We start from the raw sequence: 26,448 nt of genomic DNA on the forward strand, positions 1-26,448 counted from the left end.
TTGGCAAAAGTTCCTTTGCCAAACTTATGAATTCTCACTAGTGGGGGAAGCAGGAGAGCCTCTGCTATATTTATACAGGTACATGGTCAATATAAGCAATTCCCACTTTGCATATTCACAGAGGCTTTTAGTCATAAGGAAGTAAATGTTATGAGTTAGGAGAAACACCTTGTGCTGTTTCTACTTCTCTAGAGCAGTGGTCCCCAACATTTTTATCACCGGGGACCGGTCAGCACTTGACAATTTTACTGAGGCCCGGTGGAGGTTGGGGTAGCAAGGCACAGCAAGCAGCAGCTGCGCAGTGCAATGCTGAGGGGGAGCCCCAGCCATGGCGGCTACTGGAGAGCACCAAAGGTGAGCCGGTGGCAGAGCAGCCCCCGAGAAGGAGGACGAGGAGGAGCTGCGGCCCGGTACCGACTGATTCACGGACCGGTCCCCGGACTGGAGGTTGGGGACCACTGCTCTAAAGTATCATGAGAGGCTTTATCTCCCCGAAAATTGCTTGCCTGGAAGTCTTTTCTGAGAAAATTCAAAGGAGGGAAAGGGCTCCTTCCTCCTTCAAACAGACTTAACATTCAAGTTTCAAATTCAGTATGTTGGGGGGATCATTTTGTATACCATGTGCTTCTGTGTACAGAAAGAAAACTAAGTTGCAAATAAAAGACTGGGGACATTACTTAACAATGTGCAAGTGACAATAATGTATGTAGAAGAAAGTTTTACTTCCATTTCTCGTCATTCTACCAACAACAAATGTAACAGGGATAGGGATTTATCATATACCATGTAGTTTACAGAACAGGGAACAGCTTTTACATTCTCCAGCCTGCCACTTCATCTGTAACTGTATGGGTACATAAGTGAATAGAGAAAAGAAAGCACAAATTCCTAGAGATGTGCAGGGCAGCACGACAAACTTCCTATGGAAGACAACAAATTCTATACCAAATATAAAAACAATTGTGGCTATGTAGTATTCCAGAAAATTCTTTAATATCATGTAGTACCTGATTCAGGAAAGAAATGCAAATGGTGTAGCAAAGCCTGTGGTAAAGTATTTCTTTACACCTTAGAGTGTGTCTAAGATAATGCAAAACACAATTGCTAACTTGGCACCCAGAAAGATGTGCAGGATTACAGAACAGTTATCCTAACTCATTAGGATAAAAAAAGGGGGAAAATACAAACAGCCATTTTTAAACAAGTGAAAGCATAATTGTATTAACACATTTTCAACTTGCGGTAGAAAGATACAAACTTATCCAACAAGATTTCAGATAGGTACCTTTGCTAACACACCACACAGTTTGCAGCTTTAAGTGTTATTTTTAGTAGTTGTAACAAAAACAACCATACAGAAAACCACTCTATAGGTACTGGATTTCAGAACCAGATTTTTCTTCACTTGCATTACAGCTATGTTCAAAAATTCTACTCAATCTGTTGAAAATCAACATTGTATACTATTCATACAACATTACAACAAAGAAAACTCAGAAGCTCTCACACAGTGGAAAATTAAGTCTCACTCCTGTCTATAAACGTTGAGATTGTCTCTTTGCTTTAATCTATTTTTCTTCAATCTCATTTCAATTCTGGATATCATAGTCTGAATCTACACATATAAAAAGTTATAAAAGGCAGTCAAATTGGCAGGTGTGACAGCTTTTTAATAAAGCCATTTATCTATTTAAATAAGGCTTGTTAGATTGTTCCAGTTACTGAAGATAAAAACCCAAACAAGGCCTAAGAAGCAATTGGTCACATTAAAGACTACTACCTTTCCTGCACCAGAAACAAGGTCTAATGTAGAAGTATTTACGTGTGCAAATTGGCAAAACAAACATTGGGGAAGCTCCTGCAACAATATGCCACCACTTTTAATTCTCGGGATTACCAACTTCCAGAGTCTAACAAAGTCTAATACACAAAACACCCTTCATGTATTCTAAACAAAAGTATGTACAGCATGTTAATAGTATGCAATATGCAAAAGCTTTGTGTTGCTGACGGCAACGTTTTAAACCCTCCCCACCCCTATTCACATGTGTACCTCTACTAAAACAATTACATCACTAAGCCTGTTAGTTTTAAGGAGTTAGTTAGAATTTGTAAATCTTTGTGTATGGGCTCCATTCATTTGATTCTGGATTGTAGACTTCAACAGTGTTCAGGAACTCATTGCCGTCAAATCCTCCCACTGCATAAATAGTGTTGGCCACAGTTGCAAAACCTGCATTGCTTCTTGGAACGGTCATACTGCCCATCATCTTCCACTCGTTCTTAGCGGGATCATACATCTCCACACAGCTGACAGCACGTGAACCGTCAAAGCCACCACCAACAAAGAGTTTTCCTAGGAAGTAAAAGGGAGTGAATGTTTAGCAAATTGGCCTTTTACGGCCTGTGTCTGCGGTTATGTACTCAAGTTTCCTAGGATACAGCATGGTGGAAGATTCATTTACATTTCCCATTTCAGAGACTTCATTACAGAACTTTTAACTTGATGGTATTTCACAGAAGTGCAATATTCCTAAAAATTTTCTACTTCTTTCAGATGTCTCCAAATGCAGGTAGCGGGCCAGGTGTTTTTCCACCTTCGCCAGGCCCGACTATTAGCGCCCTACCTGTCCCCCAAACACTTAGCCACAGTGATCCATGCAACGGTCACCTCCAGAATAGATTTCTGTAACTCGCTCTATGCGGGCCTTCCCTTGTCCTTGATCCGGAAACTTCAGCTAGTGCAAAACGCAGCTGCTAGGGTCCTCACTGGCACATCTTGGAGGGCCCACATCCAGCCAGTGCTGAGGCAGCTGCACTGGTTGCCAATTGCTGCCCGGATTCGGTTCAAGGTTCTGGTTCTAACCTTCAATGCTTTACGCGCGTTGGGACCCACATACCTGAGGGACCGCCTATCGCCCTATGCCCCTCGCAGGGCCTTGCGCTCTGCGGGTGAAAACCTGTTGGTCGTTCCCGGCCCAAGGAAGCACGCCTGGCCTCGACCAGGGCCAGGGCCTTTTCGGTCCTGGCCCCGACCTGTTGGAATGAGCTCCCGGGAGAGCTGCGGGCCCTGCGGGATCTTTCAACATTCCGCAGGGCCTGCAAGACGGAGCTCTTCCGCCAGGTTTATGGTTGAGGCCGGGGCTGATAATAGATCTATGCCTCCCCCGGGGACTCGGGTTCTGGACCCGAAGCAAAACATCATCAGGACCTCCTCTCCACCTGCTAGTAGTGGGAGGGAGGGAGGGGGGGGGGAGTTGAGCTGCCATTCTTGCCATGCGGGCAATATTGGCAATGTTATTATTGTTTTATGGGGTTTTAATGGGGATTTGTGATATTGTTACCCGCCACGAGCCGCAAGGGAGTGGCGGGCTATAAATCTAATAATAATAATAATAATAATAATAATAATAATAATAATAATAATAATAATAATAATAATAATAATTTCATGCTCAGAATCATAAAGGCCACGAGAGATAGGAACTGACACAATCCCTTCTGCCCACATACCCACAATCTGTTTAAATTCACAAATTCAGGCTACCTAGCCTCTGCTTGAAAATTCCCAAAGAAGGAGAACCCACCACCTCCTGAGGAAGCCCGTTCCACTGAGGAATTGGTGTGTCAGGAACTTCTTGCAGATATTTAGCTGAAAAGTCTTTTGAATTAATTTCAACCCTCTGGGGGGGCACAGAAAATGACTCTATTTGGCATTCTTTCAAGTACTTGAAAATGGTCATATAAGGGTTGTGCGCAGGCAGAGGCATCCAAATCGGCCATTGCAGGCTGACCCAGCCAGCACTGCGCCACGAGGGTTGGGGAAAGGGAGCCGGCGCCTGCATGTGTGCGCCGAGTTAGACACCGGTGCCCGCGCCTCCCCTGGAGCATGGCACTGGCTGCAAACTCAACCTTTTCTCATACAACTTGTTCTCCAAACACCTCACATTTTGTTGCCCTCCTCTTGACATGATCTAGTTTGTCTACATCCTTCTTCATTTGTGCTGCCCAAAAGTCTAAGTACTCTAAGTAAGGTTTAACCAGGGCAGAGTAAAGTGGTACCACCACCCCACATGATCTGGACACTATACTCCTTTTGATACAGCCCAAAATCCCATTTGCCTTTTTAGCCACCAAGGCACACTGCTGATTCATGTTCAACTAGTTTCAAAGCCCCTTTATAAAAAGGGGTTTTGAAAGGGGAGAAGGCGTCAGACCGGCAGGGAGGGAACCCCCAGCAGCCGCACTTCGCGCGACTGCTGGGGGTTCCCTCGGGCGTCAGTCCGGGAGCAACTGCGAGCCGCGCGCAGCGCGGCTCGCAGTTGCTCAGGCTGGGAATCGGAGGGACCAATTGGCAGGCGCTTTGCGCCTGCCGATTGGTCCCTCCGATTGTCTGTCGTGAGGAAGGGTCCAACCCCACCTCTAGGGGGCTTAACGAATTATATAGTCCGTGGCGCCCGTGGCGCCATGGGCTGTTTAAAGATGTGTGGTCTACTAAGACTCCTGGATCCTCCTTCATACCTAGGCTCACTCCTACACACCACCTTTCCCAGCACAACTTCAACTGCAATCAGTGGAAAAAGCCTGCAAGTTTTCAGAGACATCAGCCTCCATTTCTCCCTATCAAGCTTCCTTCCTGTGTCTCACTAGAGAAGTGACTCACTGTCAGAAGACTGAGCACTTCAATCACTCATTTTCGACCCAGTTACAACCAAGCTGGGGATGGAGAGACAATACAAAGAAAAAATAAATCTACAACCTGATTCACACATGGTAGTAGGCTTCCAGATTTAAAATATCCGTTTGTATTAAGAATTCCACGCAATTAAAAAGCTGTAATGGGGAGAAGTGTTTTACACCTCTTTCTGTGTGCTGGTTTTCTAATTGTGGGGACTTAATACGGGGGAGCCTCTTGTGGCGCAGAGTGGTAAGGCAGCCATCTGAAAGCTTTGCCCATAAGGCTGGGAGTTCAATCCCAGCAGCCGGCTCAAGGTTGACTCAGCCTTCCATCCTTCCGAGGTCGGTAAAATGAGTACCCAGCTTGCTGGGGGGTAAACGGTCATGACTGGGGAAGGCACTGGCAAACCACCCCGTATTGAGTCTGCCATGAAAACGCTATAGGGCGTCACCCCAAGGGTCAGACATGACTCGGTGCTTGCACAGGGGATACCTTTACCTTTACCTTTAATACGAGGGAGCATTCCAAAATGTGATCTTCTACCTATTCTCATACATACATAGACCAGGCTAAACAGAAGTAACATGCAAATCCCATTACTCTGATAGCCTATAGATTTGTATTAAAAGGCTCAATTGCATTCTATAAATTCAACTTTAGTGGATTTCTGTTTCAATGAACAGAGAGAATATTTAACAGTTGAATTCAGATGTCACAAACCAGTTTATCAGAGGCTGGAAGGAACTTGGGTGTCTTACTGAGCTCACATGCTTTCTTCCTTACCTCCCCTCATACACATTGCACAACTGAAGGCTTTCTGGATTCAGAAGCCATAAATCAAGCTCAAATTCACCATTACATCTGAATGCAAGTGCCTAGGCGAAGTGCAGCCTGTTTCCATGCACAGGGAAGATTCTAACAAGGAATAGTTGGTAGAATCCTAGTTTGTAGGAAGGAAAAAACCTCCTGTTTAGTCAACATTCTGTCACAAAACAGGAGTTGAAAAGTGGCCAGAGATTTGAAAGCCCAGGGAAAAAATGAAAATATTGGGGGTGAAGGAGGTCTTTCCCAAATACTTTTAAAAATGTTTCTCATGGAAAACTGTGGGAACACTGGGGGAAAAATCTCTCTATGAAATATTTTCTCTTTTAAAATAGTCCTGCCCAGTATGAAGCTCTCACCTCTCAAATGGCAAAAATTAATGCTATACTTGTCCAGCAGTTCGTTACTATTTCTAACATATGGGACATAATTTCAATTTTTGTTACAGAAAATATATTTTATACTTTTACATTCCATAAATATGCCAGATATAAACCTGTACTTTGCTAAGCTACTAATGATGGAAGTCAAGATTGTTAAATCAGTACAATTAGATTAAGTTTGATCATAAAGTTTCCTGAGGTTTCAACATTTCTGAAAAAAATATATATAAAGATAAAGGTATCCTCCTGTGCAAGCACTGGGTCATGTCTGACCCTTGGGGTGACGCCCTCTAGCATTTTCATGGCAGACTTAATACGGGGTGGTTTGCCAGTGCCTTCCCCAGTCATTACCGTTTACCTCCCAGCAAGCTGGGTACTCATTTTACCGACCTCGGAAGGATGGAAGGCTGAGTCAACCTCAAGCCCTCTGCTGGGATTGAACTCCCAGCCTCACGATCAGAGCTTCAGACTGCATGTCTGCTGCCTTACCACTCTGCGCCACAAGAGGCTCTTAATGTATATATATATATATATATAGCAGCATTTAAATTGTAAATTGCAATAACCATTGAATGCACCTTATAACCAAAGGACTGTATCAGTAACATAAGGGGCACCTGCACTACCCCTTGTAACACATGATCAGACACAGCCCATTCAAGCACCATTATGCTATCAAAGGACAAGGACAGGAATTCTCAAATTGTGACTGATCTGAAGATAGCTACAGACACCACAATAAAATCATATCTTCCCCTGGCTTACCATCAAGTACAGCAACTCCAGCTCCACGCCTAGCCACATTCATAGATGCTACTATAGTCCAGGTATTGTTTTCTGGATTGTAGCGCTCCACACTATTGAGGCAGTTCCAAGATTCTGCTCCCCCAATGATGTACAAATATCCACCAAGTTCACAGACAGCAGACTGATGTCTACCTGTTAAATCAAACATAGAATCTTAAAATTAAAAGCCTAAACAATGCCCCATAGCTTTTTTAAAACAGCTGTGTTAGTCCCAAATCAATTCCACAAAAAGTGCTTTAAAAATACAATAATAAGGCATGTTGGGAGAAGATAACCATCACAGCCACAAATATGTGTTGAGGTAAATGTGTGTAAACCTCTCTCCCCATACTGTTTCCCTGGAACAGCCCCAGGAAACCACTATTTGCCTAACTGAGGCAAAGATATATTCGCAATAACTCCCAGCAACTTGCCTGGCTCTTGGCCTTCTGACAGAAGTTCAGAATGGTAAGAGTCAGCAAATTAAGAATAATATATTCAAGGTAACTAATTTTCTGGGCAACAAAAGAAGTTGAACCCATTGAGACACTATTCTCTAATTACTACATAGTTCTTAAACCATTCAGGCCATCACCATCTTATGGACTTACGAATGTTAAGTGAAGCACAGCTTGTCCATGATTTTGTTACAGGATCGAAGACATCACAGTTTTTCAATCCCTTCTGACCGTAAGGATCTGAACCACCAACAATATACAGCTTTCCATTCAGAGCACATACTCCTGTTTAGGCATAGGGAAAGCAATAAGCAATCCACATTCATTGTTTGAATACTTAAGAGACAATAAGCTTCACAGGGATTTGTAAACTCTACCTGCATTGCAACGGTTGGTTCTCAGTTCAGGAATGGGAGTCCAGTCATCTATCTCTGGATCATACATTTCTCCACAGCTCAAGTCATCTGATTGGCCATTTGACCCACCAACAACATACAGATGCCCCTAAGTTGGGGGGGAAATGCAAGTACTATAAGAGCTAAACACTGAATTTTGCAGATGAAATAAGTATGCATGAAATCTGATCAACTTTATCAGTTAACAATCAGTGCTGTGAAAACCTCTGAAAGTTAAGTTATTATAAGCATAGAGCTACTATGGACCTGAATGTCTGATCTAGAAGTCTCCAGACAATAGGACTCACTCCATTAGTCACTGAGAGTCACATTTACGGTTACCAGCAACCAAAGAGAGCCAGCTTGGTGTAAAAGCCAGCTTGATGTAGTGGTTAAGAGCATTTGGGTTTGATTCCCCACTCCTCCACATGCAGCTATCTAGGTGACTGAGCAACAATTCAAAGGGCTCTCTCAGCCTCACCTACCTCACAGGGTGTCTGTGGTGGGAACAGGAAGGATAGGTAAGCTGCTTTGAGACTCCCTCCTTCAGGTAGTAAAAAGCAGCTCCTCTTCTTCAAAAAAGCCACACAACTGCTGCATACCCTGTGTGCTGCCACAAGTACATACTATAACACATAGCTATTAATACTCAAAAACTTTTTCTTTTTAATATACTGAAGTAGCTCTGTGCACACATGGTTGTTGAACCATCACTGCTGAACCATATCTGACCCTTGTATATCTGGAGCGAAGGAGAAAGGAGAGTAGCCCCTCACTTCCTATGGTCAGTTCCCTTTTTTGGGCAGCTGCTGTGGTAACTTTACTCTCTCTTCCCTACAGTTTGTTCTATTTCTAGCAGCAGCCCCTATACTGAAGTATAGAGGCTCCAGACAAGAAACTTTACTTCCATCCTTGCAAGAAGACTCACAACTCAGGGAGGCTTATAAGTTTACATATCCTCTAGTCCAGTGGTGGCAAACGTATGGCATGTGTGTCAGAGGCCCTCTCTGTGGGCACATGAACCATCACCCCTGCACAGAGTTTGCTGAATCAGCCTGCACGAGGTCTGGCTTCCCAGCACCCAGAGGATGGGGAGGACCTCTTCCCACGTGTTCCTTGTCCTGGGGAGTGATTGGCTGGCTTGGGTCGCTGAGCTAGGCTGGAGTCTGCAAGCATAGTCAGGAGCGGGAAGGCTGCACCGAATGGAGTCCAGGGAGAGCAGAGCTAGGGCATACCCCGCCAGAAAAACCACACACCACCACATGCCTGGCCTTGCTGATTCCCCTGAATGGAGTGAAGATGAAGAAGGAAGGGAAAGGTATGGAAAAAAGTGGCGGGTGGGCAGAGAGAACAAAACCTAAAAATAAATTGCTCAACAACAAAGGGCAGGATTCAGGTTAAATTGCCGTGTTGGCACTTCGCGATAATTACTTAAGAGGGTTTTGTGCTGCAGTCTGGCAACTCTGTCTCTAAAAGGTTCCCCATCATTGCTCTAGTCCCAAGGGCAGCTGTTTCACGGTGGGAACCATTTGCCAACCTCAAGCTCTAATAGCTACTGATCTTGGTCAATTTCCTAGAACACGGGATGTCACATTGGGGCTGTAGAGAAAAGTTGGCTTTATACCTGGATTTTCACTACTAACACATAAGAGGCAGGATGCTACTGGGCAAGAGAGTGTCTCTTCACTCTAACACATACCATTAGAACAGCCATCTGGAACCGAGCTCTTGGTGTCCTCATGGGTGCAATGAAAGTCCAGCAATCCTTCTGGGGATCATAGCATTCCACCGTGCGCAGGCATTCTTCTCTGTTGTAACCTCCTAATAGTAAAATGACATGTGCAAGATGTAGTTCAATACGGAGCAGATTCTGCTAACCTAATTTCTCAAAGGCCCAAATAATGTTTTATCACCAGAAATGTGGAGCCACCACTTACCTGCAGCTATGAGCTTTCTGTTCAGGTCAGCTGTCCCCAAACCAGACCGAGCATACTGCATAGGAGACATGGACTTCTCTACAAGGTCACCTGGTTGAATCTCAAAACTCAAGCTTTTTAGCAATCGTGGTGTGCTGGTTGGAGAACTCTGAGGACTGTTACGCCCATGAAGGAAAATCACACAAAACACACCATCCAGAACAGCAAGACACAGGTAGGTGTTATCTGGAGAACACGAATGAGACAGTATTCAAGGTCAAGCTTCAAACATGCTTCTTTCTACTAAAATTGTACCTCTCCCACTAGACAGTAACAGCCAAATTTGTTTCCAACAAGTCAGGGCAAAGATTTTACAAATGAAGTACATTTAACAAACTAAAGATAAGCTGTTCTCTCCCTCTACTTCCATATGTTTAATACAGGTGTCAATGATGGGTCTAGGGAAAACAGCATTCAACCAAAATTCTGCTTACTTGAAGTCTTCTCTGAGGCAACAATTTTCCACTCGTGTTTAGGACTCTGCACAGCAGCATTTGGAGAAAGACTTCCAGAAGAACTGCTACTTATCTGCTTGAGATCATTCTCACGTGGTGGTTTTTTCTGCAAAATCAAAAGGCAGCTACAGAAACCTAGCCAGGGAGCACACCTTGATCTGCCTTTACGTGTCAGGAATAAGCCACAGAATTAAGGGAAAAAAGATATCCATTTCTGTTCAGCCCCAGTTATGGCACATCCATGTAACATGGTGAATAAACCTTTTAGCAGCATGATGCTCTAGAGCAGGGATAGTCAACCTGCGGTCCTCCAGATGTTCATGGACTACAATTCCCATGAGCCCCTGCCAGCAAACGCGAGGAGAACGCTGGCAGGGGCTCATAGGAATTATAGCCCATGGACATCTGGAGGACCACAGCTTGACTACCCCTGCTCTAGAGCACTACTTATACACAAAATAATTTCCTCAGTATTCCACTTAATTTCTTTACCTCTCATTACTCCCTAGCTTCTTAAACTAATGACTGACTTTGAAGACTCCTTATACTTGCTACTGGTGAAAGAGGCAAACCCTCACACTACTTTGAAGTATAGCTGTGAACAGTGAACCGTCCTCACTACAATGGGGTCAAGCGTGCACAACTGTGCCTGCACGTACCTGAAGATCAGAATTCATGATTTCAACACCTTTATTCAAAGAGGTGATGTGTATCTTTTGTTTAAATGCTTGCATAAATGAATGCAATCCTGTATCGGCCAAAATCCCTTGCTAAGCTGTTCCTAAAACTTCACAATAGACAGCATTTACTAAAAAGTAAAGCTAAGTACTGTCCATATTCAAGAAACAAATCTATCTAGCAAAATATATTGTGCATTATTTAGTCTGCAAAATAAGAAACATACTGCAAATGTTGGTTTCTTTTAAAAAACACTAAACTTTAAGTCTATTTCAACCTTATAGACCAGTGGTCTGCAACCTATATTAAGCTACGGACCGGTGGCGGGGGAGGGCGATCCTGCTGCTGCGCATGCGCGGCACTTTCGCTCGTGCATGGCAGGTGTGTGCATGCGTGTTTGCGCCATGCGCGGCCACAAACACGCATGCATGAAAGTGCTGCACATGCGCGTACCTGCCACACATGCGTGTTTGCGCTGGCGGCCGCACTTCCCTCTCCCCCCCTGCAAAAAGAAGCTTGCCGGGCCGCAAGCTAATCGGCCTCTTTGGCGGCCGATTTACTTGAAGCCTGGGAAGCTTCTCACTGCGGGGGAGGGGGGCGGGGAGAGTAAGCCACGGCCCCGTAGTTGGGGACCACTGTTATAGACCATTTGTAGCATATCTAAGGATGGCAATTGCTTATCTTCAAAATATCTACATCTTAGTTAACTGCTATGTATATGGGGTATTCAGTTGACTGACTTCCAAGTAAGAGATCCCAGTAAACACTTCAGCTTTTCAAGTCAAAAAAGGCTCACACCACTAAATAGCAGTTAAGTTTTACTTGCTGCTAGGGATGTGTACTTGGACATATCCAATCCAAACATATATCTGGAAAAAACCTAATTGGCCATTTTTGGGTATATCTGGATCCAAACACACATCAATGGTAAACCTGATCCAACTACATATTGGAGCTGGAGGTTTAGACTTTACAACTCTCCAAGGCAGCTTGTTTCCCCCCCCCCCTTCTTTGTAGATTTCCCAGGCAACAGGAAGGAGTGAAGGAGGCAGTTGTCACAGGCAAATGCACACATTCAAAGAACCAATGTTAGTGTGTTCCTGTGTCCTATGGGTCTTAAATTTGTTCTGCTGGGATCTCTCATTTCACATTGGTTCTGTCAGGCTTGTGCCGCCACACTGGCTCTCGGTTCTGCTGAATTCTATGGACTGACACTGGATTGGCAGCCTGCAAGCCTCAAAGGGAAGTGGAAGGAGGAGGGGGTGGTCAGGGCTCACGGGATGGAAGGCGATTGGCTGGCTGCTGGTTGGAAGAGGAGGCACTCAGGGGCGGGACAGCCACTAGGAGCGGGTGTTAAGCGCTGAGTGGCACTTAAGCCATGAGACTAGCTTCTCCTCCAAGGCCTTACCAGAACAGATTGTTCTCCTACCCCTCCTCCAACCATCCGCTTGACTCCTGTGAATAAGCAAGACGGTTTTAACTCTTAAGGCACAGGAATGGATAGAAGAGAATATTGGCCTAACCAGAACTTACAGGGTTGTTGTGAGGACAAAATATCAGTGGCTTTGAGCTCTTTTGGACTTGCTGGTCCTCCTTGCATGGGAGGCATTTCACCAGTTGTTGATGCAGTATGCTAAAATGTGTTTTTCTATTGGCTTTTGCCTTGGGGAAAGCATGTAGATTTCCCCTTAATGGGAAGGAATGGAGGATGGTTTGGGCACCTTGTTTGGGGTCTATGGAACTGGCCCCTTTGTAAGCAAAACTTGAGGGTATTTCAGAGGGACAGACACTACTAGCTCCTCTGAACTTTGGTGCCATTAGCTTTAAAACAGCCCTTCCACTTCACCCCCCCCCAAAAAAAAAAATCCCCATGTGGAATAAGGGAGCCAAGTAATTATCAGAATGCTGGAAGTGGGAACCCCAAATCCAAATACTAAAGTAGTATTTGGAACTGGATAACCAGGAATACTGATATTTTTCAGCTCCCTGATATCCAGATCCCCTAAATACTTTAATTTTTTGAGGTGCACATACCTGGTCCCTACAACAACTATAAAACCCTTTCTCTCCATATCTTATATGTTCCTGAGTCAACACCAATACACATTGAAACTTGAGTATGAACATCATGCAAACTACTACATTTTCAAGTTTCCCATTTTTCTCAGTTCTTCTATAATTGTTACTGAAAACGGTATGTTACTTTTGAAGCCCAACACAGCAGCAACAGTGGGAATGACTACATCCTTAAAGTGAACATCTTTCATGAAGTTACCAGTGCATAGCACTACAGCATTCAGTTCCTTCTACTGCTTCCTACAGGAACAGTAACTCATCCAAGATATAGAACTACTCTCAAAATGAGAAATTTGCTCTGCTCACATTCAGCTTGTGCCTTACACTAGTTTTCCAGGAGACCTCTAGAGTTATGTTAAGATGCCCTCCTAGTCACATATACTGAGTAAACTATTTCCACAGGCTGCATTATATCTTGAAGCACTAAATGCAAAAGCTTCTACATTACTCCTTATCCCCCTCCATTTTCTTAGATTATTTTTGTAGCCTATTGGTTTGGTATGTTATTCACTATGCAAAATATTGTTCTCCAATCACTAGCCTTCTGCTAGCTCAAGCCACATATTCAACACCAATTAGTTTTATTAAGCTATAGCTCAAACTAAGAGGCCACATAAGCCATCTATATCAGCTATTTCCCTAACACTTCACTGTCTCTTCCCTATTCCTATAGTACACAACTTTTTAGTTGTGCCTTGCTCCTCTCTCCAATTTTACCTGAGGTTACCTCAGACTGTGTGCAATTTGTACCTGCACAAACTGAATGTGGTCATCATCACTGCCATACACCTCAGCCTGTCCATCTAGTAGATTTCCATCAAGCAGCTTGTGATCAGCTGAGTAGTACAGCGTTTGAACCTGCAAAACAACAGAACACCCATGTGGCTACTGTCTCCATAGCTACTTAACTACTGGCACATAGTACACAGACTCCACAAGGTTTCTGACATCGTTCAGGTAGTCTTCTCACAATCTAGCAGAATGGCAACATTAAAAAGGAAAGTTGTTTTCATGATGATAGGTCTTCCAAATATCAGATGATGGATCCTTGCCTTCTCACCTCAAAAGAAATCTTCAGGTTCCATGCTTTCAGTTTTCCCAATACAGTAACATAAAGGTATGAGACAAGTACAATGTAAATTATCAAGCAGAATAAACTATACAGGGTAACAAACTCAAAACAAGATTTTTGTTATTGCCTAAAAACAAATTTCTTATTTGCACAATACAACATTTTCCTTTGTCCAATTATATTATGTAAATAAAACAAAAGTAGATTTATGAGGGGGGTCCTATAAGCCCTTCATAAAAATCTGTTAAATGATATATGAAATGTATCATTACTGCAATTGGAAGTTTGACCACTCCCCTGTGATTCTAAGAACAGTATACAAGAACGGGAGAATATGTGAGATAGCAAACAGAAGTGTTACTTACACATCAGTGTAAGTACAGAAGTTACTGCCTTGAGAACCTTGGCTATGAGTGTGAAATAAAAAAGTGTAATAGAAGTGTTAAATGAGAGTGAGATGTATCTAATTTGTCATAGTGGGAAAGGTATCAGTTAAATTTATCTTAAGAGCTTGAATTGTAGACCACCATTGCAATTATTTAAATGCTGGTATTTCAATTTAATACCAACAAGCTGCAGAACTTGGACTTATCAGTAAGGCCATTTTATACACAACACTTTTTCAAAAGTAAAGATATCCTGTAAAGAAGTAAACACCATTAAACATCATCATCGTTCTCTGCCCACAGCGGATTTTCTTAGGAGAACTGGGGCAGGACTGCTGCTTCTTTACGTGTCATTACACTTGAAGTTTCTTCTATGTTCTTCAGCCTTGGGTATCCTAGTTTTGTTAATAAACCTATGGGGAGATAAATCAATGGGGAGGAACAGCCATTAGAACCTTTTACCTACTTTGCTCTTTAAGCAAAATCCTGTAAAGGAATGCATTAAGAACATATAGCCTTAGAACCACCGCCCCATTTCTTTCAAAATTGTATGCTATATATACAGTGAATAACAAAAAGGGAGATCAGAAGAGCAGACTTAACAATTCAGGTAGTAGCTCACCTGGAACCCCCCTAGTTTCTCAGGTTAGGGACACCTATAGTAAAATTTAAATTCTTCATTTTTAAAAAAGAAAAAAGAAAAGGGATCAACCTTAATTTCAGAGAAAAAAAACCTTAGTGATGGACTAACTAAATCACATTTTCTTTAGACTAACCTCTTCCATAAGATCTTCTAGACTGTCTCCATTCTCCCAAATGCTGCGCTGCACCCAGTTGATTACCTTTGTGTACAGTTTGCCATTGCTGGGCAGGTTAACATTGTCTTCAAGCATGACCTCCAGCTGGAATTAAAAACAAAATAAATCAAGATAAGGCAAAATCTTTTTATATATAAGATAAGATACATGATATCCTCTCACATTCTAACCAAGAACTAGTACCCAGGATGGGGCTAAACAGACAGGAGCAATGCGAACAGGAGGCTAGAACTCCTCCAATCACAGCAACTGCCCCCCCCCCCCAGTATGGGAAGGCAGATTAGTTCTCAAAAGTATTCTTGATTACACCCGTTTACCTTCGCCAGGTTGGGTGGCTTGGAGCAATTTGAATAATAAAATGCCGCAATCAGGACAAGATACACCCTTCACTGCTTACACTGTGTAAGCTTATACTGGGGTACTTACAATACCCACAGGGGAGGTTCCCTCATCATAATGACATGCTAGTTCTAGATAAAGGACAAAGATCAGTAACTATGATAAATAGAACAAATTACTAGTCCATAGGCACATTTAAAAAGAACAAAGTTTTAACTTCAGGCATCTATTCAAAATATACAAACCCTGGTTTTATGACTTTTTAAACAATATTTAATGTTGTATTGAAAGTTTCCAGGAATTATTAATGTGTTTAAATTGCATTTATGTCACGAAGAGGGAGGGGATAATGCTGACCTTTAAACGTGGCAGTTTCAGAAATTCTTCTTGTTCAGAGATAGGCAACAAATGCTCCTGAATGTAACCATCAATTTTGTTCAGTAATCGTGAATCACCCATGTTGCTTGCAAAGTTTCGATACGAGATGCAGCTTTCAACACTCATTTTGGAGAGCAAATAATCCCCACAAACCTTTAAAAAGGGCATTAAAATTATGTCTTGATTTTAAGTGGATGCTCCCTACACTAAGAGCATGCTTTCTATTTATATTAATGGGCTATAAAATGTGCATCTGCTGCTGCATTCAAGACAATCTACATTTTACACATTATCACATTTCCCCAATTTAAAAAAACCCTTGTATGTTGATGAGGCTCTTCTACAATCATGAATCTCTAAAATAATCAGCAAGACACCATTTTATTAATGTTCTTAAATTAAAAGCTACAGTGTGCATTTGTCATAAAAAAGCAAAAAAAAAAAATCTGAATACTGGACCAATATTTTTTTCCGGTATTACTTAAGCCAAATACAGACTCTGATTGGCTACCAGAATAGCTGAGCCTGAATAAAGCTGATTATTATTGTTGTTGTTTTGCTTTTATTTTGGTATATTCAGCCATAATAGAGATCGGCTGGGGCAGTAAGAACATTGAGTTCCCAGTAAGGTCTGCATGTGGTAGTGAGAGACCTCCCCTCTACATACTCTTGGTTATTGATGGCACAGTTAAGTTGGGAAACAATATAGTTCCAAATTCATGTCAGAAAAACAGTTTTGGAAATCTACAAATCTTTCACTCAAGTATATTTAATCTTTAGTTGAACGCATCTATTTTTTAAAAGTTCTATTCCTCAATTTTTGTTTCTAGAGACCAGTTCACACAATGCAATACTTTCTGTTGCAATTACAGCAAATGTATTTTTCTGATTGACAGCTCAAATCCCATATTTATTCATGTGAGTTCATGCAGAAGTGTTTACACAGACCTAAATGCCATTGTAAGAACTTGTCCAAAGCATTATGAAGTCCATACAGTATTCTCGATTAATCTGTTGAAATTGCCTTAAGGTGCACTTGTATAAGGAACATTTTCTAATCATCACAGATTATCTACAGAAAGCACACACCCAAATCTGATAGATATATCATTGACATGCCTATTCAGATCTTCTTCCAGCATGTAATCAACACTTAGATGCTCATTTAAGAAGACAACTTTTTCTCAAGTCATATACAAGGATAGCCGCCTTTTTAGGACTTTGAAATTATACCTGCTTAACTCTCTCCATTTTCAGCTTCTTTGCTGCAGAGTATACATCTTTCACCAGTTCTCTGTCAGCTTTCAATCTGTTAAAGGTAACATAATTATGTTTAGAATTTTCTGAGCAGAGATTAGGATATCAAATCAGATATATATTATATACATAAAATTATCACTTACTGAGCAGTATAGGCATAATTTAACACAACTTCTACAGCTTCTGGATTAAGATCGTCAAACTTCACATGGGAAACTCCATGAGAGTCGCTGTCATTATTGAAGATTTCAAACAGATAAGGACTGCAGCAAGCGAGTACTGCTCTGTGAGCCAGCATCTCATGTCCACACACCTTTATAAAAGTAAAACATATTTAAAAAGCAAGTCAGTGCATTATGAAATAATAAAGTTATTTACTGACTGATAAAATAAACTGGTTTCCTTTAATTTATGCCAGTGAAAATTAAGCACTTTTAAATTTCACTTGTTTGAACAAGACAGCTAAAATATGCTTACAGCTCTATCAGTAAAATCAGCTACAATCAAAGAGTGTATAGATTTGATTGGATCATGTGATTAAGAAACCAAGATTAATATTAAGGATTCTATCTAACGGTTTGGGGAATCTCAGAATGCACATGTGGAACTGAGGCATCAGCCAGCACTGGATGGGGCTGCACTCCAAATAAAACAGGTTTGCAACACTACCTCTAGCCAATTTTGAATGGTTCATCAGTCATACACTTGTCTGGAAAAGCATGTTTGGTCATTTTAGGCTTATATCCAAATCAAATTTTAAGTGAGGCTGCACAACTCACAATGCTGCCTTTAAAGTCCCAAATAGTTGGGAATTAGATAAATGTTTTCCCAGACCTTGGACATGAATACTTTTTTTCCCTTGGTTCCCACTCTCTGCTAATTGTAACTTTTTAAATTGGGATTTGGTTGTTGCTCTGATATCATTTTACTGCCCAATATCTCAAGAACAATATTATAAAGCAGCACAGAAATATTTTTAAACAGCTAAATATGGAAATGCATCAGACTATTAGGACTTTATGCTACATTCAGCTGGAGATTGTGTACGTAATATAATCACTTTGTACATTAAAGCAAATGCTGGCAGGGGCTCATGGGAACTGTAGTCCATGGACATCTGGAAGACCACAGGCTGACTACCCCTGCATTAAAGGATAATTTCTGGAACAAGTGCATATTCTGTAGTCCCACAGTAGACTGTTCCAGTGTACTGAAAGCCTCAAAACACAAACACCCACTCATTACCTGGAGTTTAACATCACAGAACTGGCCACTTTTGCGCAAAGCATTTAGCTTGGCAACGGATGACTCAATGAAGTTTTCATCTTCAAACATCAAATAGCCATTAGGAATCATCTTGCTGTTTCTGTAGCTGAAAAGGGGGGAAATTATAATATTTAATACTATCAAATGCAACCCCACTTTGATTTAATTCTATGAAATGTATAAATTGTTGCTTATATTTTATGCTTAGTCAGGTACAATCCATCCAGGTTTGAGCACACTGTCAGCGGAGGAATTGCCTCCTTCACATTTTGGGTAAGCCTCCCATATCCCCCCTCATGTAGCCTGAGATGAAAGAAAATATGTAATACGCACATAGATGTTCTACTTTTGCATGTGAACTTCACTACGACAGATTATGCTTCATTTATATTTGGCTTATGATCAGCCACTTCTTTAGGAAAACAAACACTGCATCCAAGCTAACAGCAAATTCCTAGTGCTCTTCAATTAGAATCCTACATGTGGCTGTCATAACACAGCCCTATGACAACTGCATGCACAGCACTTTCTCTTCTAGCCTTCAGTAATCCACTAGCCATAGTAATACTAGCCTTACTGCCAACTGCGATTTAAATACAGGGTCACGCTGTGGAAGCTGAGCATGAGACCTTCTTTCTTCTAGCCTTGCAGCTTATGGCGCTGCAAATTTAAATACTCAAGTCTTAGCAATGTGTTCTTTCTGCAGTGTAGCATTATTAGTTAGTACCCTGATGATGCTTCCTCCTCTTCAACTTAAGAAACAGGCAATTACCCCTTTAGAACAAATGTCCTCAAAGGATGGAATGTTTGTGTGTGTGGGGGGGGGGGCAAGTGCTCTCTAATTTATTTATATATTCTGGATTCTTTGTGGAGTATTTTACAAATGAACTAGTCACATTTTTAAATACAACAGCTCGCATAAAAATGAACATACTTTTGCTACGAGTTGGCTATTATTTAAATCTGCTCAATCAAATTATTATTTTATAATCAAACAAACCAGACAATTATACAGCAGAATTTATAAAAACCTGAGCAAAAGCCTACCCTCTTAATTATTCAAGTGTTGACTAATTTAAAGACCACCAAGTCTCAAGAACTAATATTGACATAAATAAAAACTTACCAACTAAATATATGCAGTAATTTTGTAACCTGAAGACTGTAAATATTCCAATAATGCTGCTGTGTTAATAGAGAACGTCAATTTATGTTCCTTCTTTGTGAACAAGAGCTTGGAAAAATGCAGAGATATTTGTCTTCTAAATGGACGACTCCAAAACTATCAGGCTTCAAAACGATGTAATAAAATCCTTAAAAGCTATAGACATGAACTTCTTCTGTGATAGTCAAGCATCATAACCTGTGACAGAACACAAATTAAGTGAAGGAAATTAGAAGCTTTGCCTTTCTATAACTTTAAAACTTTACACCATTCCAACAGTGCATAATAGCAAAACAAACCAATGAAAGGAATGTAAGCCTCATTGTCTAACAATAAGAGGGGGAGGGGGATTTTCAACCATAACATAGGTGTAGTCTGCACAGGGCTTTACCCAGTCCCAGTCCGAATAAATCCTTGTTGTCTACACTTAATTCAATTTCCAGTGGTGGCATGCAACCAGGCACCCACATGCAGAACTCTGCGCCTGCGTGTGCTGACTGGTGCGCCAGCACCCCCCACCCGGTGTTGGCTGCTTCAGGCATAAACGGCCACTTTGGTGGCCAAAACTCACAATCCTAGTTCTGACTCCCAAATGCAGCTTTGAGATAGATTGCAGTGCTTTCATTCTGAATGTATAGGCTTAATGCTCATATGCAAATTCAAGAACAATTTAAATGAAACATACTTGTGCTATAGCAGTAATTCACAACTGCATTTTATGATGTGGACAAGGTAATCTATTGATAACATATACCCAAAACAGTGCAATCAGAGCACAATATCACCAGGATAGATGCCGCCTTAGTACTGCCATAAACGCAGTAATCCTATCCATGTTACAAGAGTTGGTTCTTATATGCCGCTTTTCCCTACCCGAAGGAGGCTCAAAGCGGCTTACAGTCGCCTTCCCATTCCTCTCCCCACAACAGACACCCTGTGGGGTGGGTGAGGCTGAGAGAGCCCTGATATTCCTGCTCGGTCAGAACAGCTTTATCAGTGCCGTGGCGAGCTCAAGGTCACCCAGCTGGTTACGTGTGGGGGAGTGCAGAATCGAACCTGGCATGCCAGATTAGAAGTCCGCACTCCTAACCACTACACCAAACTGGCTCTCAAGCATTGGCAATGCATTCCTAGTCAGTTAAATTCAGTGCTTTTTGACTGAGGTCATTCTCCACAGGACTGCATGGACAGTTGTAATATAAACGATAACTGAAATTCCACCAAAGGTAACCAAGCAAACTTTGACAGCACTCAATTTAAACAAAGTTTGCACTGTAGTACTTGTTGGACTGAGTCTGCTTTGAGAGAAGAAATATTTCAAAGCTCTTAACCCACTAACACTTATCAACACAAATACTGGCTAACTTTTTCAGTATTTCAGAAGCAGACTGCAAAACAAGGCAAATTAATTCCAATCGCGTTAGATTTTAGTTGAATAGTGACTTAAAGACCAACAAGATTTTTGGAGTATAAGCTTTCAAGAGTCAAAGGTCTCTTTGTCACATCTGATGGAGGAAGCTTTTACCCTGGAAAGCTTACACCCACAAAAAGTTGTTGGTCTCCAGGATGCTACTCAAATCCAAGTGTTCTACTGCAGACCAACAGGGTTACCCTCTGAAGAAAATTCCAATTACATTTGAAAGCTTGTCTTCACAGAGCTGGGCTGGCTAACTTGATGCTATTTATTTCCTACATTTTAAAAGACATTCCCTATGGGGCTGTGATAATTTCCAATATTTTGGGCCAAATCATTTTTACTATAGGATACAAATGTGTGATCAAGTTACAACCCTTGAAAGGAACAGCACTTTTCAAGAAACCTGGTATGGTCAAGGCTATAATCAGACACCTTAATGTTCACACTCTTCCTCTTTCATTTGTGAACAGAGCAGAGATTAAAGACTTTCCAGTTATGGAACTCTTCACCCAACTATAATTTATTGTAATATCCAAATTCCAATGCTTTAACAAATTGGGGGGCGGGAGTCTCTGTATATAAATCAGGATTCTAAAGTTGAATGAAGAAGAAGAAGAGTTGGTTCCTATATGCCGCTTTTCCCTACCCGAAGGAGGCTCAAAGTGGCTTACAGTCGCCTTCCCATTCCTCTCAAGTCAATCTTTGAGCAAAAAACAAACCCCAATGAAATGTGGTTAGATTTAAAAACATGCACTTCCATTATTTAAGTTTAAGAAAGAATAATATGCAATGGATGTCCTCCACTTAACCACTCCAATAGAATTTAATTCTTTTACAAGGATATCAATGGGGCCATTTTACCAGGTTTCTCCACAACATTACTTTCATTACCTGTCAGTTACACATCAGACTGGTGATTACAATATCTGTTCCAGCATGAAAGATAAGACAAAAGGTTGCGATTTGACTTGCACAGACAATACTGTAGCTTTTAATTACATCTTTAAAATTGCCAAGCTGACATTTATTTGGGACAATGTGATTGTAATGTGATGTTAGTAATATGTTATATAATTTGCCACTAATTTATCCTTTTCTATATATCTACAGGAGCCTCTTGTGGCGCAGAGTGGTAAGCAGCAGAAATGCTGTCTGAAGTGATGTCCATGAGGTTGGGAGTTCGATCTCAGCAGCTGGCTCAAGGTTGACTCAGCCTTCCATCCTTCCAAGGTCGGTAAATGAGTACCCAGCTTGCTGGGTGGTAAAACGGTAATGACTGGGGTAGGCACTGGCAAACCACCCCGTATTTAGTCTGCCATGAAAACACTGGAGGGCGTCATCCCAAGGGTCAGACATGACTCAGTGCTTGCACAGGGGATATATATCTTTTATATATCTGTACTCTCATGATTCTCGTTCCATTTGGTCTGAGGAAGTGTGCCTGCACACGAAAGCTCATGCCTTGAATGCATTTTTGTTGGTCTTAAAGGTGCTACTGGGCTCAATTTTTGTTATGTCAGAACATAATCTGTGATTACTTTAGTTTGTGATTCTGTAGTTTTTGTGCTGAGGCAGCTGCAGGGAGCAGTGTGACTCAAAACATGATGGTTTGTAAATTCAAATAGTACAATAAATGCAAAGTATAAATTGTTAACAAACCAGCTACAAGCCTAATTTGTTGGACCTTCTGCATTCAGACTTTGCAATGAACCAGGATTTGGATCACACAATGATTTAAAAGCCAGTTTCTTGGAATCCAAATGCAGCCAGAAAGGTCACTTTGCCAAGAACAAACAGCACTTGTACACCAAAGCTGTGGTTGGTGTAATGACCTCAAAGCAGCCATTAGGGATGCTTTATCATTGCTGATGATACAAACATTGTACCTTGAGGCCTCTTAGAGTGACCTTTGTATACTATTAATATCTTAACATCTACAATCTTGCTTCATCCAGCACTCAAGCTTGCACCTTTTTATATGTTGCAAAATAACCTAACTTTTTATTCTCAAACCTGTTACTAGTAATCTCCATCCATAGTGGGACTGAGTGTGTGATTGCCTTTGTATTTAACAGATGTATTTGCATCAATACTATTAAGGTGTTTTTTTCAGTGGGGAGATGGTGCGGTGTGTTTGGTTCTGAAGACAGATTATCAATTAAAGACTTGTTGCTTTTACTTTTAACACCCTCATACTCCATAATATAGCGCAACTATTTTATTATTTTATTATTATTATTATATTTATATTTATACCCCGCCTCCCCCCGAAGGCTCGAGGCGGCTTACATAACCCCGTCCCCTAAAACCATAAAATGACAATAAAAACCGATAATTTACAGTAATGGCAACAGCAATGGCGTAATCTACTCATTTGCTCTCCGCATCCTCAACTACGGAGGGGGGGTGACGCTCTCTACTGCCAGTTTGTGACATTTTAAAAACTAATTAAGTACTTAACTAAAAATTGTTATCTTAGTCCAGTTTCCACAGCCCACAATAATACAGTGCTACACAAATGCCTTTCACTTGAAATCCAAGATAACCAGTCCTGCTTATCAAGTTTACACAACTTCTTGATTTCCCTGTAATTTATTTCTCGGGGTTCCCCAATATTTCCAAATTAAGTCTCCCCCAGGAAACCCAAAAGACTACAAATAATTACTGATGAAGGAACCTCCACCAGGGCCCCTCTCTTTCTCACTAGCTCAAGTAGACCACCTATCACCATTTCTCTCTTTCAAGAAAATCCATCTTTACCATATTCCATACCTTCTCAACTTTACCCTTGAAAATAAAATTTCAAAGAAAAAAAATCACCTTAAGATTTTATTTTGTTTGCTTACAGAACACTTTTGACCCTGAATGGGTTGGGCTGACTTTTTTAAAAAATAGGTATTTTCCTTTTCAAGTCTACTCGACCTGAAAAAGCCCAGATCCAAATATCATACCAGTATTGGTTCTGGGTTTTCTTTTAATGCTGATTTTATTTCCAGGCCCAAACCAAAAAGTACGTTTTCTTAAACACCCCTAATCACCACCTTCAACAACTTTCCAAAAAAAGAGAAAATAATAATATTGCCATTACCTCAGTGCCGTATAAGCATGTAACACGTCACTTAACCAGAATTTGTTCACAGGAAGTTTGTTGCTGTTTCTGCTTATATAGCTCCATTAGGAGCCAGCTACTTTTTCTTTCCAGTGATCAAAATGTTTTAGAGGTATAAAAATGTGAACGGTACTACGGACTATCAAAGAAAAGAACAGGAAAACATCTTACTCCGATACAGTATTACCACTGTACGCTTAGGGATGCAAAGCAAGGTGACAGATATTTGTTTACTCAGTATTTTATTTCAATATATATATATATATATATATATATATACACACAGAGAGATTTCCTGTCTTGAGACAAAACAAAAAACAAAATACGTGGAAGGCCAGGCTCTCTAGGGTACTGCACCTCTCTCCTACCTACACATATATTCTTGCTTTATAATCACCTCTTGGTTGGCTAACGTAGCTTGTCTTCCACCCAACTCTGTCTCCAGCAACAGCAAACATATTGGAGCAGACGCTGTTCAATTCCACACACTTGGCAATAGAACATGGAAATGTGGTGAGGGAACAAAGAACCTCAGTGGCAAAGGGAATAGGAAAATCTACTTAAAACGCATGTCTGTAATTATTTGCCCCTGCTTCCCAGCAACTCTGACATCACATGTATTTGCCAATTCTTTTTTTCCCCATCAGAAAAGTCTACTTCTTCACCCTCAGACAAAGAGAGACAGAGCTTCTTCAAAGCTTTGCAAAGTCAACCTTTTCAGAACAGGCTACAATAAAGGCCATAGAAACTATACTCTCATCCTTTCAGCTTTCAGTCAGTGAGGATCCCTGGTTCAGTTTTAGGATGACAGCTTTCAGCCAACCCTAGCTACTTTAAGGGTGAAGGAAACTAACATTCCATTCATGCACAGAAAAATTCATCTGCCTATAATTTTGTTGTCACAGTAGTCAATTACAAATGGAACATAAACATCTGTTTCTAAAACAGTAGAGAAGCAGAGTTCAAAATCCCAAAGGCTCCACCAGGAGTCTTGCACAGCCTAACTCCACAGGGAATGCAAATCCCTTGCTTCTCAGCCGAGATCAACAAAAAGAACTATATCTAGTGCAAGAATTTATGACACTCAGAATATTTGCACCCACTTTTGTGTCTTTCAAAGATTAAATACAAAAGTAACAAACATGGAACAGGGCAACACCCACCCACGCAAAAAATTAGGGCATACTGGACTTGCCAGGATTGCTGCCACATAGACACATTTTTATTGCCAAGAAAGCACTGCACACCTGAGCTCAGAAGAAAGAGCATGACTCTGACGTACTTGACTAGTACAAGGGTGCTATGTTACACAGCAAGGCTGTCAAAATCATTTAGGAAAGAAGGAAACAAATCCTCCTTCTCCTACACCAGAGCTTCCTCACTGAATTTCAAGGTCAGTATCAGGGTGTTTCATGTCACCTACTACTGGATCCCTTTAACTGGAAAGGCTGAACCTGGAATCTTTTGCAAGGGAAGCAAATGTTTTACCACTAAACCACAGCCTCATGCGCACATACGCACACACCCCTCCCCTCCGAAAGATGTTTCTGAGCCACAGTTTCACAAGCTCCTTATCAGCATTTTATTTAGGAGCATTTAACAAACGGAAATGTTTTTAACTTTTAATTTCGTATGAGGTTTAATGGTGTTACCCACTCCGAGCAACACAAAAGGGCACGACAATAATTTTAAAAATAATCTTAAAAATTATTATAGCATTATTAGGACCTCCTTGAGGAACAGCATTCAGCGAGCACATTTCGTGCCTGCAAACAGACGCGACGGCTGAAATTTCACCTCCTGGCCAAGCGTCCTAAACACTCCCGCCCCTCCTAGGCATCGTTGCAGTTTTGCCCCCCTTATATCTCGTCCCCCCTCCCCACACAACCCCCCAACCTCTCTCGGGCGATATTTATCCCGCCAGGAAACCCAATCCGCCGAGCTGCCAGCCTTTCCCATTAGAGAACACGCGCTCCCCCTGAAGCAGAGGCATCGCGGAGCTCGGGGATCCGGGGGCTTCTTCCCGCCTTCTTCTTCCTACCTGGTGTCTCTCAACGCAGACGATGCCGCTCATATTGGGAGCCTCCAGGCTGTTGAGGGGGGAGAGAGGCTGCCTCTTCAAGGGCGTGGGGAGCGCCGTGGTACTCGAAGCGGGGCTGGTCACCAACGCAGGAAGGGAGGCCAAGGAGAAAGGGAAGGGGGAAGAGGAAAGGGGATAAAGGACAAATATATATATATATGTTATAATATATATAAAAGGGACGGTGGGCGGCGACGGCTGCAACAAGAGATGGCGGCTTCCCCAGCGGCTCAGGTCGCTCCGGCGAGACGGGCCTCCGGCGTGCGCGCGCCCGCGGGGAGAAAGGCGCGAAGGGGCCCCAATAGAGGCCGGCAGGCGAGACAGGGAGGGAGGCGAGCGAGGCAGAAAGAAAGGTAAGGAGCGCACGCGGCTGCAGGCGACCCGCCTTCTGCAGAGCCTCCGACTGCGGCGGTTGGCGAGACCGGTAAAAGTGCGCCGGGCCACGCCCCCG

General features: G+C 41.9%; 1 protein-coding gene across 1 annotated transcript; it reads right to left on the reverse strand.

The window, feature by feature from the left end:
• Positions 1 to 971: 971 nt before the first annotated feature.
• IVNS1ABP (influenza virus NS1A binding protein) lies at positions 972 to 26,420 on the reverse strand. The gene is made up of 15 exons (XM_077332661.1): positions 25,959 to 26,420; positions 19,353 to 19,589; positions 18,206 to 18,332; positions 17,104 to 17,273; positions 16,934 to 17,009; positions 15,680 to 15,853; positions 14,942 to 15,067; positions 13,458 to 13,565; positions 9,933 to 10,059; positions 9,460 to 9,684; positions 9,222 to 9,343; positions 7,505 to 7,631; positions 7,281 to 7,412; positions 6,649 to 6,822; positions 972 to 2,356 (listed from the first exon to the last, which is right to left on the reverse strand). Exons 3-15 carry the CDS (start codon positions 18,314 to 18,316, stop codon positions 2,103 to 2,105), a joined length of 1,926 nt encoding a protein of 641 aa, XP_077188776.1. The 5' UTR covers positions 18,317 to 18,332; positions 19,353 to 19,589; positions 25,959 to 26,420; the 3' UTR covers positions 972 to 2,102.
• Positions 26,421 to 26,448: the final 28 nt, after the last annotated feature.

This window comes from Paroedura picta, chromosome 4 (assembly GCF_049243985.1).
Source record: "Paroedura picta isolate Pp20150507F chromosome 4, Ppicta_v3.0, whole genome shotgun sequence".
In the NCBI taxonomy this organism is placed as follows: domain Eukaryota; kingdom Metazoa; phylum Chordata; class Lepidosauria; order Squamata; family Gekkonidae; genus Paroedura; species Paroedura picta.